The sequence below is a fragment of the Astatotilapia calliptera genome, chromosome 6, assembly GCF_900246225.1.
Source record: "Astatotilapia calliptera chromosome 6, fAstCal1.2, whole genome shotgun sequence".
NCBI lineage: Eukaryota > Metazoa > Chordata > Actinopteri > Cichliformes > Cichlidae > Astatotilapia > Astatotilapia calliptera.
In genome coordinates, this window is record NC_039307.1 from 16,979,914 (window position 1) to 17,001,018 (window position 21,105).

Here is a 21,105-nt window from a genome sequence, read left to right on the forward strand (position 1 = left end):
GACTTACGACATCCCAATTTACTCTTTACTTCCAGGATGTTGCACATAAAAGTGAAATCCAGGGGAAAATTTTAGTGCAAAGCCAATGTTTAGCTAAGTTTTAGTTAATCACTGTGATACTCACTTACCTAAATGGTTACATCAACAGTGATGGATGGGCTGAATCACATAAAGTCCGTCATGAATAACTGTATATATTTGTATATTCATACACTGTTATCAGAGTAGAGTTTGCGTGGGCTTCTCATGTGCACCATCAGGACACAATGCATACACTGTTTTTCTTTGTATGTCGTCTTTTTAATTCACTGGGTTCAAGCGGCTGCGGAGTAGGCTGAAAGGTTTGAAGTCAGAGATGGGTTGCTGGTGGAGGACGCAGAGGGGCATCTGAGGGAGGGAGTGGCTGCAGGACTCTGATTGGGGTTGCTGAAGGGAGGGCTTTAGGGGGCTGCGGTGAGAAGATAAGGGGCTGGATGCGTGGATGGAGGGTGTTGAGTGTAGAGTGGGGGGTTGTGGCTGCTGTCGTAGGCTGCAGCATGCACAGCAGTGATAACCAGACCTCTGTCTTACCTCCCTCTCGCCCTGTCCTCCTCACTCGTCTCTACAGCTTTATGATGCACTGTTGAACTCAACAGTGGCACCTATTTCCAATGAGTGATGTTGCGATGTGTTGTAAGCACAGTCTTAGTAGGCTAAAGAGCCTGAGCTCAGAGCAATAGAGCCACAGCTGTTGATAGCTTCAGTATCTATGTAGGTTATCATATTGTGCAGTTTGCAGAAAAAGATCTTCAAGAGCTGAATAAACTCTGTAGGTGGGAAAATAGTATTATCAAAAGTTCTTTGCTTAGAATAAAAAAGAATACATAAATAAGATGAAAAATCAGAGCGATAATAGGAGTCTCTGTATCAATCGGTCTCATATACTGTGAGAGTTGGTGTGCCCAAAGGCAGTCAAAACCTCAGGGTGATGTTGAGAACAGCTATCAGTTTTCCTGCTGCTACTCATATGTGCCTGTCAGCTCTTATCTATACCATGAGCCTTAGCTTTCACACCTTGACAAGAGCAGAACATGTTCAGGTCATGACAGGCCAACAATAGGCAATTTAAGACAGATGGGCAGAGTTTCCAAGTGCAGGATCTTTCCAGAATGTGATATGTCCATACTGAAAATCAGTTGTTCTCCATTAGCCAATAAGATTTGCAGAATATAATTTTAAACCAGAATATGGTATTATCGTTGTTAGGTAAAGCCAAATTCAGGTGATAAGAGCTTCCTGCTGTCACTGCGGTATTGCAGGATGGGCTGAACTTGTTATATTTGTTTAAAAAAAAACACCAATTGTGATTTCTGCCATTTATGCCGCAATTATTTGTAACATCTGTCAGGTGGCAGGAGCAGACTGGCTACAGAATAATCCTTCAATTAGTAACTTTCTTAATATCCTAAACAAACAGAACTGAGCATCAGGTGCCACACTTGTTACTGTAAATAATCAACCGTGGAAGCAAATATAAACACAGAACTGATTATGCATGTCAGTAGACATGCATAATCACACAAAACATGATAATAAGTTGTATGCGCCAATATGATTTCTTGAAGCAAATCCACCAAAGGAAATGTTGGTGTAGGAAAGAGGCTACGGACATTTTACAGTTTTTCAAAATTCATGCCTCACACGTGAATTTGTGCAGCTTCGTGGCGGCAGCCATGCTTTCTGTATTAGATTGTGAGATATCTGTAAAGCGTATTGTTCATACAGTAACGGTCCATTGCATCTAAGCGCCATATGCATAGTGTGAGAAATAGTGTTTACATTAATGTAGAGCCCTCCGGTGAAATACTACACAACGGTTAAAAAGTCCATTGAAGTGAGGCTGTTTTCTCCACAGCTTTCATTGGCCACCATATATGTTTACTCTGCGTGTGTACCTCAGTGTTTGTTCACGTGTGTGTACGTGTGTGTGTGTGTGTGTGTGTCTGAATGTGTCTGTGTGCATGCGTGGCGGGGGCGCAGCCTCGTATGTTTGGAGTGAGTGCCGTCAGTTAGCTGGAATGTGGCACTACCGCCAATGCTAAGATGGCTGCCAAGCTCTAAGATGGCTGCCAGGATTACACCCAGCCAGTGAGAGACACAGAAGAGCGAGACATTCTGCATGAAAAGAGAGGGGAAAAAGAAGCTCTCTTTCATTTCTGTGCTCTTTCTTTCTTTCTTTCTTTCTTTCATTCTCGCTCTTGTCTGTCTCGCCCCTCTCTCGGTGGATAAGCACTGCTTCGTAGGCAGCGAGACAGGTCTGTTATTGTTTCTGCTCAGTAATCTGTGGCTTAGTGTGGCTGCAAGGCAAGTGCTGCTGGCAGGAGTCTGTGTGCTCTGTTATCACCTACAGCCTGCAGATAAACACCTCCTTTAGCTAGCTTACTAGCTAGCAAAAGCCTAGCTAGGCCTGAATGGACGGCCAATGGCATGAGTATCCCACATCACACCAGTCCAGGAAGTGAACTTGGTCTCAGCCACCGGTCTCAAACACCCATGTGTTTTTCTTTGTGACTTGCACTTTTACTCCAACTATCATGTGAATGAAGCCTCAGTGGACCAGTCATAACAGATGTGCACAGCTGCACACATGTTAGGTTTGCGTTTTATGCGCTTGTGTTTTCTTTGTTATTATTTTATTTCAAAGGGACGAGCGTTGCCTCAATTTTATACAATTTTATACTCTGCGTCAAATCCCTCTGGACGAGCAGGCTGGCCTGGTCAATGTTATCTCTCGATCTGCATGTGTGTATTTATGTGTTTGTTCTTGTAAGGATTACAACATGTATTAAAGTATGAAGCAAAAATTACAGGAAGAAACAGATTGAGAGTGAGTGTTATGTGTGGTTATGTGTGTAAGGTGTTCTGTTTACGCAGACTAAATCCCTACCAGCAAGAAAGTATTAAATAGGATTAGGGAGAGGGATATGATTGCGTGGTTAGATACTAAATGGCATAGCAGCACAGTGTAAATCATCGCACCTTAAGTCTGGAGGGACAGAGGGAAACAGGAGAGAACAGTCTTAGATACAACACTGTCACACAAAAATGTGCGAATTCACACGCAAATACATTCGCAAGATGTATACCATACCGCAGCACATACTGTAAGTCCCTCTTATTCCCTCTCACACCTGAAATATCACATTCTTGGCAACATGAACACACAGCTATGACTCATTGAGATGTTGCACGCTTACCAGTATGTTTTTATTAGTTTCTTAAGCATGCAAATCAGATAATAACCATTAGTCTGTCTCTATCCTTTTTGCAGAATCTGGACAATCAGACAGCTCCAGCCAACAAGGGGACACAGACATCAAGCCACCACCCAATGGTGGGTATATGCACAAGCACGTGCCTATGTTCAAACCCTCTTAAATTAGCGTTAAATTAATTTCACCGAGCTCATCAAGCTTCATCCACACTAATTAGTTTTGCTTTAAAACCGAACACCTGAAAATGCATAAGACATGACTGTTCACATACACTGACGATGAGTAGCATGATAAAAGGCAGAATTCAACTGCACAAAAGCTGCTACCAGCTGCTGAATGATTTTAGATGAATTCGCCATTGGTACTCAAGGATGATTTGCAGAAACTGGTCATGTGGCTGTAACATGAAAAATCATCAGGCTAATCAGGCATCGAACACAGGTGTATTGAATCCGTGACATCACAGGTTCCCAAAATCAATTTCCAAACTAAAAACCACAGTTTTCAAACTTTTACCTGGCTCAGCAGCGTTTTCAGGGTCCTGATGCAGCAGAATAGTTTGAATGTTAGGTATAAACATGAAATTGCAGACTTAACAGGAGGGACGTTTTACAAACTGACCTGTTGAAACAGCAGCATCCTATTACAGTACCAGGATTATATTCAGTGAGCTCCTAAGGATGACCTGTTCTTTGTGCTTTATTGCGTTGTTCTTCATTTCTATGTGCTTTATTTTAAACATCTGAGATGCTGGGAATGAAAACACCCGAATTCATAAATTACACACTTTAATCTATGAATTCGGGTGTTTTCCCCGATGGTGTGGGCCCATACTTTAGTCCATACAGTGTAATTCAATTGCGTATTTCCATAGATGTTGCTCAGCAAACAGAGTTAGAGATGGAGTCTCCTGAGTTTCAGTTTAACATTTTTTGTGTTTTTGTGTGGGGAGGTGGGTTTTCCCTAAGCTTTTGCGTGTATTTGTAAAAGCTTGATTATTTCCTCGTCTGTACAGGCCACCTGAGTTTCCAGGACTGTTTTGTCACCTCAGGAGTGTGGAATGTGGCAGAGCTGGTCAGAGTGTCTCAGAGTAAGTAGAAAAACCAGATCACGACACAGACAAAATGCCTGCACATGAGTAATTACAATACAATGCATTTGTTTCCTCATTGAAAAAAAATCTACTGCAACAATGCAGCATAGCATTTTGAGCATATCCTCTTATCTCATGCTGGCATATTTCTCGCTTCCCTTTTCTTTTCTCCCCACATTCCCTTTATATTTGTCTCCTTGTCAGCTCCCGTAGCCACAGCGTCGGGTCCTAACTTCTCACTGGCTGACCTGGACAGCAGCCCCAGTTACTACAACATTAACCAGGTGGCTCTGGGGCGGCGCTCTCTCACCTCCCCTCCTTCTACCAGGTAAATACTCCCCACAGACATGAGTAGTGAAGGTTGTGCAGACGTACAGTATACGTTGCACAGGAAACATCATGGAGAGGTACGGCTGTCTACCATAAGTAGACCGTCTAGTGGGTGAAACCACCATGTGGCTTTAGCAGTTCTGCCTTGGTTAGTGATGCCAAGGGCAAACTTGAGGGAAGTGTGAAATCACAGTACTGTAATATTTACCAACCGTATATTGCTTGTTATCACAAAGATGGCTACAGTACACCATCTCATTGAAGTTTCTTGTTATGAGTGGTGTGCAGCTATGCACTACGAGTCCAGTCCCAGTCTTGGATTCTCTTTATATATGTGTATGTCTCTCAGCTAGCTGCTCTTGTCTTTATGAATGTGTGATGTCTCTTTCTGCTTTTTACTCTCTGGGTCTTTCTTAACCTTTTCTTTCTATCTTCTTACCTCTGTCATCTGCTGTCACTTTAGGTCTGAGGTGGAGTTGTACGCAAACCTTCCAAGGAGGTAGTTATAAACCTGAGCTTCATCTAAAAAATATAAAAGATACAACTTGGCGAGACACATGCACAGGAAAGCACGCACAAACACTTTCAGAAAGTCGTGTGTGACTGCCTCTACTTTCTGACTTTGCCTTCTCTTTCTTCCTTTTCCATTCACAGTTTTGACATTCATTGTGCTTTGTCTGCTCCAAGACTTTGTGATTTTGTTTCCCCTAAAATGCAAAAAAAAAAGTCTGTTTATATGAAAAGTTCTTACTTCTGCTAGGTGTTGTCCTTCCCATCATATATTTTTATTAAAAAAAATCCTACCTGCTCTCACTCTCTCCATTTATCCCTTCCACTTTTACTCCAACCACCAAATATCCTCTCGTGTCTGCAGCTCCACTAAGCGGAAGTCCTTAGATGATAGCGAGCTGGAGAGCCCCACAGATGATGTTTTCTACCCTGGGCGTTCGCCTGCTGCCAGCTCCTCCCAGTCCAGTGCGTGGCCTAATGACATGGAATCAGGTACCCTCCTACCCCACCCCACACCTATCCCTTGAAGCATCATGAAGCTTTTGCACTTTCTGCCTGATTTGTACCCCCAAGTCCAAACTGATCCCTCCATCTGACTTTGTCACTTCTCCCTACCGCAATCTGTTGCTGTCACTGTGGTGATGTACTCAGCCCTGGAGACCACTCATACACCTCCACTCACCTTTCTTAAGGCTCTGTGGCACAGTCTGATCACTCTACTTACAGATACACACAGTAGTTAATTTGCTCATGCTTAGTTAATATATTATTGAAAACAATGGCTGTGTTTGACTAGGATCTGTTTGTATTTAAAAGTTTGGTGTGAAACCATATACTCAAACACGTGAATATAAAATATGTAACCTTGAAACAGAAAATGTTTAAAGTCACATGTCTCGCATATGACAGAAATGCAAATACATGCCTTAATAAAAGAGAGATGAATAATAAAAATGACAATGCTAAATGCACCAAATATTTTAGTTTAGTGTCTCCATTGTTTTGGTAGTAATACTTGTGTCATTTAGCTCCGGACATTTTGCTCTTTATTCTACCTCCTCAATACCTGAACCCCTTTCTTGGTCACTTTTCTTCAAGCATTCATATGTTCTCACCCTCACCTTAACGCCACTATCATGCATACAGTTTACCTGATCTGTTGTCAATTATAAGTGATTCACAACCTCCATCATACACAAATGCTCACACTTAACTCTCTCTCTCTCTCCTGTCTATATATCTTCTCCTCTTTTTTCTCTTATTCTTCCCCTATCTCATTGTTAACAATACCCTTCTTCACTTTCAGTGCAGCACCATTTGGCGAGTGTGCAGGAGAGGAAGATAAAACATGAAAACGATGGCGTGCAGTTTCCTTACCATGGTTAGAACAACATTGATTACACTCATATTTATTTACTATTTATCAGCTTTTATGTAGCTCAGTCATTCCTCTGTGTGTATGTATAAGTGTGTGTGTGTGTATAAAATATAGATAGATAGATAGATAGATAGATAGATAGATAGATAGATAGATAGATAGATAGATAGATAGATAGATAGATAGATAGACACACATTATGTGTGTTTGTGTGTTGCATAAATGTGGGGAGGACAACTATAGCATGCTAAAAGTGTGTAAAACTTTCATTTGTGTTTAGCTGTTTACTAACTGATGTCAATGATGCTGATGAAAGTTTCATTTTTTGTGGTGTAAAGTGCCAGGACTGTAAGGGAATATCCAGTTTTCTGTCATATTTATATAGTGTTACTGTGGTGGAGGGTCATAATAAACATGGGAAAAGTTCCATATAATTTGATCAGTCTGTGTGCAAATAATCCATGTGAGCCAAAAGAGCCAACTGTTCTGTTTTAGACAATTTTTTTCTTCCCCTTAGCTCATTTTTTGTGAGAGTAGATATCCCTAATATGCTCAGCTTTGAGCATATTTAAACTGACAAAGCCAGTTGGAAGAGGTTTGGCTTAATTGGAGGTGGTAGGGAGCTAAATTGTTTTATTTTAGTCAGTGGATGAAATGAGGGTGAGTATAAGATAAAAAAGCATTATTTTGAACTGTAAATCATGCAAAGCCACCCTAGTAGAGTCCAGGATAATACACATGGAGCTGGAAATGTGCACAATAGCTTCATTTAACTAACCGATTTCACCAGATTTCACCAGACTTACACTGACAACACCAGCAGGCATATTCAGTGGCTGCACCCACTCTGGCACTCACACACTTGCACAGTGACTCACTCATATGCATAAACACCCACACACAAGCGCAATGTACATAGACGACCACCCCATACTGGGACTCGCACACTTACAACCCCCCTCACATGCAGACGTTCACACATTTAAATACACGCGCTTATCATACTCCCCACCCCTGCAGGTGTTCAGGTGTCTGCCTTGCCTCCATCTCTCTGTTGCTCCATCCCTCCCTTGCCTCAAATCCCTCATTAGGACTCTTCTGTGGATCAGAGGTGTAAAACCCTTCCTCTTGCTCCCTAGTTCTCCCTTCAGCCCTCCTTCCCTGCGTCCCTTCTGTCTAATTGAAAATGTGTACAGCAGGAATAGCCTTGGGGAGGGAAAACATGTCAGAGGAGAAAAGGCGGCAAGAGAACCAGAAATTAGGCAAGTGTAAAAGGAAAAGTGGGTGGTGCAAAACAGAAGAGAGGAGAGAAGATGACTTTGGTACTCAAATGGTGAGAGCTAATGAGAGACAGGGGTTATCACGGTGTGAACTAGAGAAGCCAAGGGCCTTGGTTAGGTTTTGCCCCAGACTACTCTCACTCGAGCCTCAGCGTCTGCTCTCCCGCTCCTGCTCTACTTAGCTGTAAATGTAATTAAGAGGCTGCTCATCAGAGCCACAGCAGAGGTTCCTGCACGCCTTAGCGCACCAGAGCCTTACCTCCCAGCTTTTTCCTCTCTCACTTGCTCTCACTTCCTCTGTGTGTCTATGTGTGTGTGTGTGTATAGCGACACCCTTACTATCCAGTGCAGCAAACAGCCGTGTACACTTCCTAATGAGTTTGGCAAATAAGTGTGTAGAGTTGCATGCAAATCTGGACCGTTTCCCCAATTAATTTACAAAATCCAGGCGAAAAATTGAAAAGCCAAAAGCTTTTGTAATTGACGGGCTTTTTTTTGTGGATTTGGTAATCATTTTAAATCGTGGCTAGCACAAGAAGCACGAAGGGGAGAATGTGTGATATTTGGTAGTCTGTGTCTATTTAATAAAATATTCCACCTGCCATTGGGATTTCCTGTTCAGGTGGGGGAATGCAAACAAGCAGGCACACACACACACACACACACACACACACACACACACACACACACACACACACACACACACACACACACACACACACACACACACACAAACAAAGGAACCCCACAGGTGCCTGTCCATAGCACCATTTACTCTTCTTGACTTCCACTATAACCAACAGAGCCCACACAATCAAAGGCACCCAGAGATGTATGAAGACAGATTCAAATAGATCACACAAACACAGCTACATACAGATATCAGTTAGACACACATGCGCACGCACACACACTTGCACAGCTGAAGCTTGGTCCCAGATGGTGTTTCAATGTATGTGTAGCCTTGGGATCCATGAGGATGCTGGAGACATCTGCTCCACAGGGGCATAGAGGGTTGGGGGAGGTTAGTGGAAGCGATCGAAACAACCACGATTTCATATTAGTTCCAAATGATCGCAAATTTTTCCTAAGACACCAGAGACTTGTGGTGGTGGGAGCTTTGCTTGGTTCTTTGAGTTAAGTGTTACAAGCCCTTGGAGGGATACGGCTGGACTTAGGTTTTGGACATATGCGTCTTAAATCACTGGAGAGAGGAGAATTCCCCAACTTTCCTTTACTTCTTTAAATCACTATCTCCTGTCTTTTCCAACTGTGTGTGAGTGCATGAATATGTGTGTGTTTGCGTCTGTGTGTTCTTCAGAGGCGCATCTGGTGGCAGGCCTGTTAGTGCAAAGAGACAGAAGGGTCATCATGGGAACGCTTGATTGGTTGCCAGTGAAATACTAAGGCTTGCCAGAAGAGGAAACAGTGCAGTTGTGGCACACACACACACACACACACACACACACACACACACACACACACACACACACACACACACACGCGCACACACACACACACACGCACACATGCACACGTGCCAGATCAGACCATTGCATAGCCTCTGAAGTAATAAAATATTGTCTTTCCAGTCCCTTGCTGTTTACGACACTGCTATAACTTCCTATATATACAGATGTCAGTCTTCATCTGATCCTCTCTGTGGATCCTGGCTTTCATTTCTATAATTTGGATTCATTTTTTTACTTCTTAAATGAAAACCTACAAGATTGCTTCTCTGAAAATATAATTGTATAATCCACATGGTTCTGGTTTTTACACTTTCCTCTAAATCTCAGCTTTTCCTAGCTTTCCCCTCCGGTGCCTTTCTGTCTTTCAGTCTCAGCAGTCTGCTCTTATTTCCACCTTTCTCCCACCAGTGTGACAGTGTCATAGCAATCACTGCTAACTGCTGGTGTCAGAAGTGGGATCGGGGTTGTTTTCATGCTTGGAATCTGTCTGACAGTACAATACGCCCCCAGACTCCCGCTACATTTGGGTGGGGGGTTATATGTCTGCTAAAGACATAAATGGTTCACACATATTCACTCCCACCTGCTTGAGACTTAACTCTTTCACACAGGGAGGGAAGGTTTTGCACGCCCCCACACTCCCATAGACTTTCACACGTCTCCAGCTGGAGAACTGAGGAGGAATCATATTTAATGCCTTGTTTGATGCGGAGGGGCCACAGAAATAGACTACAAAACAACAGTCTAAAAAAGTTTAAAAAGAGAACAGTGTCGCACCACTCACTTGTTAGGAAGATTAGAAGAAAACTTAGAGAAGAAGAAATTAGTCTATTGTTTCAGCAGTTAAATAAGGCGGCCTTTCAAGTGTGTTGAGACGGGTGTGAGTGTGTGCTCGCGAGAGATAATAACCATACTAAACATCTTATGACATTCCAATTTCATACGTGTTGTCAGAGCAATGCAATAAAGAAAAAGACGCTTCTGCATTTTTCACAGGTTCCGCTTTGCTCTCTTGCTCCCTCACATATTTTCATGTCTCCCACGTTCTTCTCGCCTCTCTCGTTCTCCCTCTCCTCTCCCTCTGTCTCCCCTCTCTGTCCGTCTGCTTGTCTTTCGCACTCAGCAGCTGCCGTGTCCATACTGTACAGTGTGTGCTATTTCTGAATGAAGCTGTCTTCTCGTGCAGCCAGCCTGTGAGCTTTGCTGAAGCCAGACCACAGCTAGCTGACTCTGGCTGTATGGTGGCCGTGCTCGTACACAAAAACGCTACAGTTGGCACCTGAAAGAGAGAGAGAAACAGAAAGAGATGAGACAGAAAAACATACATTGGCACAGAAGAGATTATTATAGCTACAGATGTTTTTTGGCACTAAAACAAAAAGCCCAGATTCAGTTTGGGTTTAGGTATTTTTCTCCCTTTTTCCTTTGAAGACACGCACTTAGGTTATGAAATATTACTCAGGCCAAAGCTGGTAGTTGGGAATCCTGAAGTGTGTCTCTGAATTAATAATTACAGAATAGGATTAGGAAAAAAAGGGAAAAATCTTCTGGTCTTTTGAGTATCTTTATGTTTTGTGGTTGCAGTCCTCTGACAGACTCATTCAAGCGAGTCAATGGCCTACAGCCAGAAAGGACAGGGGGACGACAATGCACTGCCATCAACCAATGAGAAAATTTAACAATCTAATAAGAAAGTCGTCACTGTTCAAGTCCCCTTCAATAGGAATCAAACTGATTTTTTTTTTTTTAGTGTAGCCAGTCAAATAAGCAACATTTTGTTGATTAAAACAACCTCTCTCTTTTCCTCCCTCTTACCCCCACTTTTTTTTTTTTTTTTTTTTTTTTTTTGTTGATCCCATTTTTTTTCGCCAGGACTGTCCTCGCCTGGTTCACTTAAGAAGCCGGGGAAGTTTGATTTCAACGCCCTGACTTCCCAGACGAGGTCTCCCCGCATGGCGTTCACACACCACCCGCTGCCTGTGCTGGCAGGAGTGAGACCAGGTGAGAGCCCTGCCATGACCCCAACAACTCAACCTTTCCCCTCCCCCTTTAAATCTGAAAAAGAGAGAGAAGGAAAGGGAGTGTCAAATCCTAGATTGCAGTATTTACTCCCCCCAAACTCGTCCGGAGACAAAATAAATTCAGCTATCATGTGCCTGAAAATAAAAATCCAAAACGTACTTGCTGAGAAAGCAAACAAAACTTTCCAGTCTTACAGTTGCAACTGCTGAGAAGCAATATGCCTGCAGAGTTTCACCTGTTCAGTGTTACTGCTATCATCACGGCTTGGCATAAATTCCTCTCTCTCTCTTTCAGCCTCTCTCCATCCATCCATTTTTACCACCATCTTTGTGCCTGTGTTTATAATATTACCATCGCATGGTACCAGTGCTGCATCCATGCATTTGTGACTGATTTGCCTCTCATCTTACTGCTTCATGCATTTTGTCGTAACGATTGTAGAAGCCTTGCATTTAAACTGACAAAGCTGTTCACTCTGAAATAATGACCTTGACTGGATATGTAAACTTACCACCATATGGAGCAATCAATCAAGTGAAAGTGAAAATATATATTTTTGAATTTATTAAAAAAGCCAAAGACAGCAAAGAACCAGTATCTGTAGTGACGCTGCCTTTGCTATAGTGCACATTAGAGCCAGCCAGTGCTTCTTTGTTTGGTTTTCCTTCTTTTTACATTTAGACTTACACTGAGGTTGTATTTTTGTTCTTTAAAAGATATGTTTGTTAGTTCTCAGGCGCAAATGCAGATTAAAGAGATTCATAACAACTTAGAAGCCAGCAAGGGAACTGATAAAGTGTTTGAACCCATGTAGTTGCACAGGTGTACAGTGTAGCGGGTAAAATTCTCAAAGTAACCTCCAGTGTTTCCAAGGTCTTGTTTTAATAAAGGCGCTAAGGGGAAGTTGTCCTCGTAAGAGCTTTTCAGTCCTATAGGGTAACCGACATGGTTTGTTCATCTCGAGTCAGAGAATTCCCGAAGTCTCCAGGATCTCAAGTTTGCCAACAAGTCCCCGCAGACTGGTCTCACTTTTCAAAAGAATAAATATGTCCTCCTCTCCCTGTCGCTCCCTCTCATTCCATTTGTCTCTCAAAGGGATGGATTGGTCCGCTGCCAAACCAGACCTGCCATGTAAAGGTCATTTGGACTCATTGCCCTCCATGTTGAAACGTATTGAATTTTACTTGCGGAGCTCCCCAAAGTATATTTAGATAATATAGTCCTGACTGGATCTGGCAGCATTAAGCCAAGTTGTTTATCTGCTCAGAGCAGTCTCATAGCATCTAAAGAATCCAAAACACCAGATTGAATTTTGAATTGATTTCTAAAATTTCCTCCTGTTTTGCGCACGAGGTGTCAGGGACTAGCTCAGCTTTCTTTGTTTCTCAACTAACTTCATGCACTCTCCAAACTGCGTGTATGTATGTCTGTGTGTGTTTGTGTGTTAGACAGTTGGCAAAAGGTTTTCATGTAATAGAGAGGCTGTAATGAGGCGGCGTAGAGAGATTGTGTCGTGGTGCGTTTGTGCACGTACACACTGATGCACACAAGCGCGTGTGTGTACATTTACACTCTTGTGGAGGACTCTCTGTGCTAAAATGGCTGCCATCCAAATGGAATGTCCCTCGGAGGCCTTGGTTCTATAAAGAGACTGGAGGATGTCGGGAGGGAGGGAAGGAGAGGGGGATGAAAAGAGAGATGGGGCTAGAAAGGAATGGGGGGGAAAGCAGTTATCAACCATGGTTTGCCTTGGATGGGTTGAAGCTGTTAACTCTTGGTGTATAGGTCTAGCGAGTGTGGCTGCTCAGGGGTACGAGCGAGATGGTTTACGTCCTGTTTTTGGCTCCAGACTCACATGGAGAGCTGCCAGATTAACTGTTGCCTGATTATATTAGTCTGGAGTGTCGGCCATTGTGGCAGCGATTACACACAGACACACAACAATATACTGTATGTAAAAAGACACACGCAAGCTGCGCCAGACACGGCAACCCATTCATATGCATACACTACAAAACTACACATACTGACATGGAAACACACACACACAAAAGAGAACCCACAGGCACGGTGCTGACACAAAAAGGCTTGAACATCAGTTTCACCAAACATGGAAACTTTGAACTTCACTTTGTGAGTACAGTATCCACAAGAGATAGTAGGTGACAGACATAATCACAGATGCTTGTACGCCAGACTCCCCTCACCTAGCAGCTTGCCTCTTTAGTTTGGTGTGCCAAATTGCCAAAGCCATAGAATCACAGCAGACAGGACAGACAGTGGAGCCTAGATTGTGAATGTGTGTGTGTGTGGTTGGCTGGCTGGCTGACTAATGTCTCTGGGAGGTGTTTTGTGGTCGGTTGGGAGCAGAGGGGAGATTCTCTCTCAAGCTTCAAACTACTGGGCAGAACCGCACAGCAAGGATACGCTGCTGATTGATTACACATCACTGACAAGCAATAAAACAAAAGTGGAAAAACCCAGTGTGTGTGTCCGTGTGTGAGTGTGACTCTGTCATACCCGAGCAGTTTGTGTGTGTGTCTGTGTGTGTGTGTGTGTGTGTGGGTGAGAGAGAGAAATGAAGAGGGAGCAGAAGGCAGAAAATACTGTAACACACTAGCGTTTATGTGGCTGTGAAACTGTGTGTGTGCATGTGTTGTGATGCCAGGCTTACCAGAGGTACAGAGAAATCTAGTGGGCTGATTTATAAAATGAATGGGACCAGATGTTGCTCAATAGCCATGGATAATGCCAGTCATTTGTAAGCAGAAACAGCTTCAGTCAGTCAACCACAAGAGTGTCACAGCTATTTTCTGCGTTAGGACAATAATGGGGCCTAAATGACAACTTGGACATTGATGCCAGCTGTCTTTAGCGCTTAGTTAAAATATATGCATGTTCATGTTAGCATAGGTGTCGTAGGTGTGCATGTTCATGTACTCTCTATCATAGTGTGCTGTATTTGTGTAGAAATACAACAGAATGACCTTAAGCTCACTGCATTTGTTTTCCACTTTCGGTCTCTCTTCTTTTTATGTTTCTCTTCCTCCTCCCCTTTCCTTTCCTCTCTCCTATCTACTTTTCTTCTCAGGGAGTCCCCGTGCCTCAGCCTCAGCCCTGCACTTCCCTTCCTCCTCTATCATCCAGCAGTCCAGCCCGTACTTCACCCACCCCACCATACGCTACCATCACCACCAGGACCCGCTTAAGGAGTTTGTGCAGTTTGTCTGCACCGACGGCACAGGCCAGCCCAGCGCACAGGTAAGTTTTCTATGGATCCTGCAAAAGGAGGAGCAGTGCCTGAAGGATGGTGTGCTACATTAGTTTGGAAAACAAACTACTATGAAATATTATTAAAACTGGTGTATTTATTAATGGAAGTTACTGAAGAGGATGTAGTGCAAACAAGTAAATACACAGAAGGTGCAGTAAGCCAAAACCTGCATACAGAACAATCTTTATGAAGTGAAACGGCTCCACCAGGGATGGTCGCAGGGCAAATCAACAGGAGGAGGGGGCCAGATGTGCTTAATCAGAAAAAACTCAGCTGGAGGAAATTATGGGGGAAGACGCCAGAGCACATTTTCATCACAGGCTCAATATAATATAATGCCATGCCTTCTCCCAGAATTGGAAGATTATGCCCGTCTGAAATGTTCAGATGGGGAGGGGTCTGTCAGGAACAGAAGCCTTTGTAGCGTGGCCGGCCATATTGTAGGTATGCACTGGGTTAAACGTTTACTTTAGAGAAGCAAGGCTGAAAGCTTTGGCGAGACCAGATTTGTAGACAGATCAAGATTAATTTTGTTTGGAGAGTATCCTTGGAAGAAACCAGAAGTAGATATTTAAAGACTACATCTGTGCTCCAGTAGTGATTTATTGACTGTCATCCTTTGTGACATTCCTTTACTCTCCAAAACTCTCTCTAGAGGTAAATGCCCCTTCGCAGTATGCCACGATAATTTTCTTGGCATAATGTGTGCCGTTGAGACCGAGTAATATACACCAACGAGCCACAATATGTAAACCGGTGAAAGGTGAACTGAATATTATTTATTATTGGATTACAATGGACCTGGTATATAAATGTTGGGATATATGTGAGCTTCAGAGCTAGACCATGGAAGAAGGTGGCCAGATGTGTGTCAGTCTCTTGACAATGCACGACAGGAATAAGGCAAGTTGGTGGAGGCAGTGTGGCGGTCTGCTGGGACATCTTGGATCGTGTGGATGACGTCTATGAATATTGTTCAGAAATGGTTTGACAAATATGACAAAGAGTTCAGTGTGCTGACTTCACCTCCAAACTCCTCAGATCTCAATTCAGTCTATGTGGGATGTAAAAACTAGTTTGATCCATGGAGGCTCCACTTTTTAACTTACAGGACTTACAGCTTTCAGCTCCCTTAATACACAGAACAGTTTCTGAGGTCTAGATCTGGATTTGCTATTTTGCTGGCACGAGTGGGACGTAGACGGTACTAGGCCCGTGGTTTTAATGTTGTGGCAGATAGTTAATAGATAATAATATAATAGATAATAATAGATAATTGAAAAGTAGTTATCTATTTAGCATTTTTGTATATGAGAGTAAAATGCTAAAAAAAAAAAAGTCACACTGCAGAAGGATTTAAAAGATGATTACTGAAACACACCAAGCTGTGGGAGCTAGTGTGCAGCTGTAGATGGAGAAGAAACTCATTGCAGAAGCTGAAGGGGGGATTTTTGGGGACACAGCTGAGCCTTTTTAAAGTGCCGTGGGTCTAATTAGGTGAAACTTTAGTAAAGGGTGATACCCAGATGAGCTCCCCAATAACAATCCCATACTCACTGTGCTGAAAGCTACAGATACAATCAGCAAAACAGAGCATACAGCTGGTCTTTCAGAGGTATTTCTGAACTATTCTGACACATTAAATAAGGTACTACTGTAAACCTCTACTGCAAACTTGGCTTTTTATATTAACTTCCTCAAGCCCTTTTTCATGACCTATTATCCTTTGTTCACGTTACTTCACACTCTAAAGAAACAGTAACATCTTTTTTTATTGCATCTGCACTACATGATGGACAGGCACGCAAGCACCAAGACATCTTGTACACATTGCTGATTTTCTCCTTCTTGCGCCGCAACGACTTCCCTTAACAATCCCTCACTGTCCCTCATGGAAAACTCAGTTTTTCTTCTCCCCCTGTGTGTGACGATGTTCATCACTTTTCCACATCTTATTTTTTTCACTACTTTTGACCAGACAGCAATATTTTTTTGTTTTGTCTTAAAGCTATGTGAGTCTCCCTCAACCCTGTGTGCAAGTATGGGTGTGTTTTAGTCTGTCTGTTTGGATTCTGTATGGTTTTGTCTGTATATGAGTCTCCAGTATTTAAATGGGGCTCTGTCTGTGTGACTTTGTGTTGTACGTGTGTGTCTGGCTTCCTATATACTGTATATTCTCGGGGTGTGTCCTGCTCACCCTGTCTGTATGGTCCATCTGCAGCCTAATGGAGGTGGCCAGAGCAAAATGCCGGGCTCCTTCCTGCTGCCCCCGCCACCCCCGGTGGCTCGCCCTGTGCCCCTCCCCATGCCCGACTCTAAAACCATCAGCACGCCGACTGACGGCGGACTCAGCTCACCCGCATCTCCGTGTAAGTCACTCCCCACTCCCACTCCTCCCCACAGACCACTATTAATACCCCATATTCCCCACAGCCTTTTTTTAGAAACCAGTCCGAACCAATTTTAGGCCCTCATAGGTTTGTTAGCCCCTACCTGGCAGCAAATTTTATGTATCCCAATACCAGATGAAGTTTTTTAGGCTAGAAAAGACGTAACCATCATAGAAGTCCCAGTATTCATGTGCAGTGTAAGCTTCTGGTTTAACTCCTGGAAATGCACAGGTTTGGGGCTCCTACAATGGCTACTGGTATAGTTTCCACATAGTAAGATGGAATCTACTCAAACACTCAGCAGCCCCGAGAGCTTCAGTCCTGTTTCTCCTATCATCTTTTTGACTGCCAATATACTCTGCTGTACAGAACCAGCAAGAACCGATTTTGAGAAGGCAGAAGCCACGCCTTTGCCAAACCAGAGATCCCTTGTCAGGTTCCTTTGTATTGCTTTCTCTGTCTTCCTCTGAAATTCAGTCTCCTTTTCTCTCTTCATGTCTTTGCAAACCACCTTAACCTCCTACTTTTCCCTATCCTGAAGTCTTTTTTTCTCTATTTTTCTTTCTCTGGTGTTGGGTTTCCTGCTAGCACCACAAGAGGCAGTGTAGTTTCTCTCCCTTCTTTTTCATGTGTTTTGTAGTTTGGAAGAGCAGAGCAGAGCAGGGCCCTGTGCACGTTGCCTCTGTAGCTGCAAGCCTTTGATCAATGCAGACTTTGCATGTCTGTCTGTGACAGCAGCAATACAATCTACCCCCTTCTCTCATTTCGTTTTTTGCTTTCTACTTTATTTGATATCACACCTTCCTTTCTTTGTTTCTTTTTCCTTTCTTTCTTTCTTTTTTTCTTTTTAAGGGAACAAAATTAGGGCAGTTGGCGTGGACTCCAAAAAACATCATGCCCCACTTTACCCACCCAATCCCCTTGCCACCTTCACACAAATCTCACAACAATTAAAAATTGAGAACAACAAAAAACATGAAAATCACAGTATAACAAGAACAACAACCCATCTCTCTAAACATGAATGATGAAATCTAATCAAACTTATCTAATTAGTGCTATACCGGGGGAGTGGGAGAAAGGAGTGTCGGCAGAGAGTGGTGAGGCTTTGGTTGGTTCCACCCAGACAGGTGCAGTACGAGAGTCGGGCCATGGGAGAGGCACACCAAGAGGGGGCACTGGATGGAGCAACGGGGCACCTTCTCCTCTTTTTGTTTGAACTCTTTCTCCTCTTCCTGTCCTATCAAGTCTTTCTCCCCTCCCTCCTTCCAGCTCTCACAGATTAACATGTCACTCTTATTTATTTATATGAAAATCTATATAAATAAATATCGTACTTTCCGTCTCTTTTCTCATCCCAGTGACTGTTATCAGTGTATTTTTTTCTTTCCCCTCTAATTTTGTCTTTAATTCTCAAGATATCTTAATTACAGCCATGAAACTCATACGCACACACACACACACACACACACACACGGTACACTCTCACCCTCAGTCATGCATCAGTTTCCAGCCCTGTCGCTGTCACCCCTACACATTCCCATCCCCTCAACTCACTCAAGCCATGCACAGTAAAGATTTTACTCAGCCTTCATGTTGGAGTCCAGTGAGCACAACTGCCCTAAATTTGATCCTGTGGCATTCTTTAGTGGTGTCACTGTGTAGGCAAGATGCTCCTGTGAACCTGTTAAATGCAAAAGGAGCAGTGATGATGAGTACAGTTCCTCCATAGACCAACTTTTTATCAAGTCTACAGTGAATCATTCGTGGTTCTCTGTGATCACTGTGGCTTGTTATTGAGGCCAGGGGCTGCTGAGGAGCGTCTGTGGCTAACAGAAGGCTTCTCCATGTTAGCACTAATCATTACATTATGCCCCCTTCTTAACCACAGATTAAATGGTTAGGTTGAATAACAGTGAACCTGTCCACAGCATGAACAAATCACCCATGTGACTAATACAGAATCAGTATCCCTGACCCTTTCCCACCAGTTTATTTGACAGATATACTGCAAGAGCCTAAGCAGGTTTATAGTAGTGTAGATTAAATATATAGAAATTTGAGTGTGTATGTGTGTGTGTAAAAGCATGTACACACTTGTATCTCTCTGTTTATAGCATACTCCACGCCAGGCTCCACAGCTCCCAACCGGTTTGTCGGCATCGGAACACGGGACAACTTTCTGAATATCCCCCAGCAGACCCAGGTACCCCGCCAACCTCCCTCATTTAATTAACATCCACATATCCACCTCTCCCTCCTCCTCCTCCCCCTCTGTTTTATGTCTTTTTCTTCCTTTTCCCTCACCACCCGCTGCAAGCCTAACGCTGCACAGTCCTGTGCACACATACAACTTTCCATGGTTTAAATGGACAAGCATGACATTCAGGGTGAAGGCCGTGATACAGAGGCAATACTCAGACAATGGCTGTGCACCGAAAACGTGCTACGATCAGTTATTCAGCACACGACCCCAGCAGCATAAATGATATAAGTATTGCGGAAAGCCAATCATACCTTTTTCCTCACACCGTCTCTACTCAGGGTCAGTAGTTTAGCGTGAGTATCGTACCGTTTTTATCGGGTTGTTCAGCTGTCACGGACATGGATTCAAGCTTAGTTTATAAACGTTTTATAAGCTTTCAACGTTTAACAGATATTGTCCATCAACTGTTTGCCCATTTGCTCAGCTACATTTTAATAAAGTGTTGCCCATGTATCAAGGCCTTTAGTTTCAGTATTGGTTTACAGTGCTGATACCACAGTAGCTTCCCCACAGTGACTGTAAGCAGTGCCAGTTAGTTTCAGCTCCAGCAGTGTTGATTTATCTCTGCAAGGCCCCACAGTGTGCATTAGTGCAGCGTGTGAGGCCAGTAGTGCACTACATTGTGGTTTTTTAGCTTTGGCTGTGCTCTGCCACTGGGCTGTAGTGTCTTGGGCCTACTCCATCACCAACACAACTTTTCTCATTAGGGGCTAACCGCACCTGCCTGCAGCCAACTCGGCTGTCCTGTCCTCCCCACACATGGAAACAATCTGCATTCCTCCTCGGCACAGCTCTGCTTAACCCCCCCCCCCCTTCACTCCCCTGTGCATCAGCAGCCCACCCTCTCTCTCTTTCTCTCCCTCTCGCTCCTCCTGCTGCTCCCTTTACTAGTTTCAAGCTCCCCACCTGCACCACTCTCCTACAGATGTAGCTCTGGCACCGAGGGGAGATTCAAACACCATCCAAATGTGTGTTAGCGCATATGCACATACACTTCAACTCTGTGCCAAATCTCTTGCCCCTCATTTTCCCTCCTAAAAACAACAGGGCTTTTACAACAGCTTACATCTGTTCAAAATGCTTATTATCTCCAGCAATTGCTTATCAAACATTATTGAAAAATGTCCACTTTGAACATTTCTGCCGGGTTTACAGCAAGCACAGCGAGAACCTGGGCAAATGCTCCCAGTTACTGAGCCTAGTAGGTCAGCAACAGTGTCAGCCAGAGTGAGTAACAGAGGTCTCTGCCTATCCTGCTGTTCTCTGGCATATGGCGAGGTTCAGACGATAGTCCTGCCAGCCCGCCTTGGTGCCTGCTAGCCAACTAGCCAAGACAGAAGGAGAGAGTGTCTTCCCACTGCCGTCAGAGCAATAAGTAGAGAAAAGCTGGTCTGAGGAGCTCTCTGGTGGTGAAACCTTAGCTATGCAGGAGGAAGAGAGAGTTGGGCGGTGGGGGGGCGGCAAGCATGGAAAAGTAAGAGGGACTGAGAGAATGGGAGGGAAAAAAGAGAGAGGGGGTTAGTTGAAGCTCGCTGCACTCCACAGTCACGTCCTGGCTGTCTGGTTGCCCGCAGCAACGAGACATGATGTCATAGGCAGTTGAACTTGGACTTGAAGAGGGGGGGGCGTGAGGGGGGGAGTGGGGGGGTCACTTTCCACTGCCAAGGATTGCACTGAGAGAGCCAGAGTAAGTGAGAGAGGGGAAAAAAGAAGGGGGTTAGAGGAAGTTGGAGCCAGGAGGAGGAATTATCTTCAAACACCAAAGTAAGGTAGAGTGGTGGAGAATAGATGGAGGTTTAAGGGTTTTGGAACTTTCTCTGGGTTTTCAGATTTTTT

General features: G+C 43.7%; 1 protein-coding gene across 13 annotated transcripts in view; it reads left to right on the forward strand.

Annotated features, from left to right (window-relative positions):
- The window catches only part of nfixa (nuclear factor I/Xa), a 113,309-nt gene that overhangs the window by 86,278 nt on the left and 5,926 nt on the right, over positions 1 to 21,105 (forward strand). For 5 of the 13 annotated variants that reach the window (XM_026170646.1, XM_026170649.1, XM_026170648.1 and 2 more), the window contains 10 exons: positions 3,311 to 3,373; positions 4,270 to 4,344; positions 4,552 to 4,675; positions 5,141 to 5,176; positions 5,552 to 5,679; positions 6,494 to 6,568; positions 11,190 to 11,318; positions 14,431 to 14,600; positions 16,835 to 16,982; positions 19,121 to 19,209. In XM_026170646.1, the coding sequence (XP_026026431.1) occupies positions 3,311 to 3,373; positions 4,270 to 4,344; positions 4,552 to 4,675; positions 5,141 to 5,176; positions 5,552 to 5,679; positions 6,494 to 6,568; positions 11,190 to 11,318; positions 14,431 to 14,600; positions 16,835 to 16,982; positions 19,121 to 19,209 (1,037 nt within the window). The remainder of the gene's footprint in view (positions 1 to 3,310; positions 3,374 to 4,269; positions 4,345 to 4,551; positions 4,676 to 5,140; positions 5,177 to 5,551; positions 5,680 to 6,493; positions 6,569 to 11,189; positions 11,319 to 14,430; positions 14,601 to 16,834; positions 16,983 to 19,120; positions 19,210 to 21,105) is intronic. The other 8 variants (XM_026170650.1, XM_026170653.1, XM_026170647.1 and 5 more) reach the window with 8 other exon arrangements.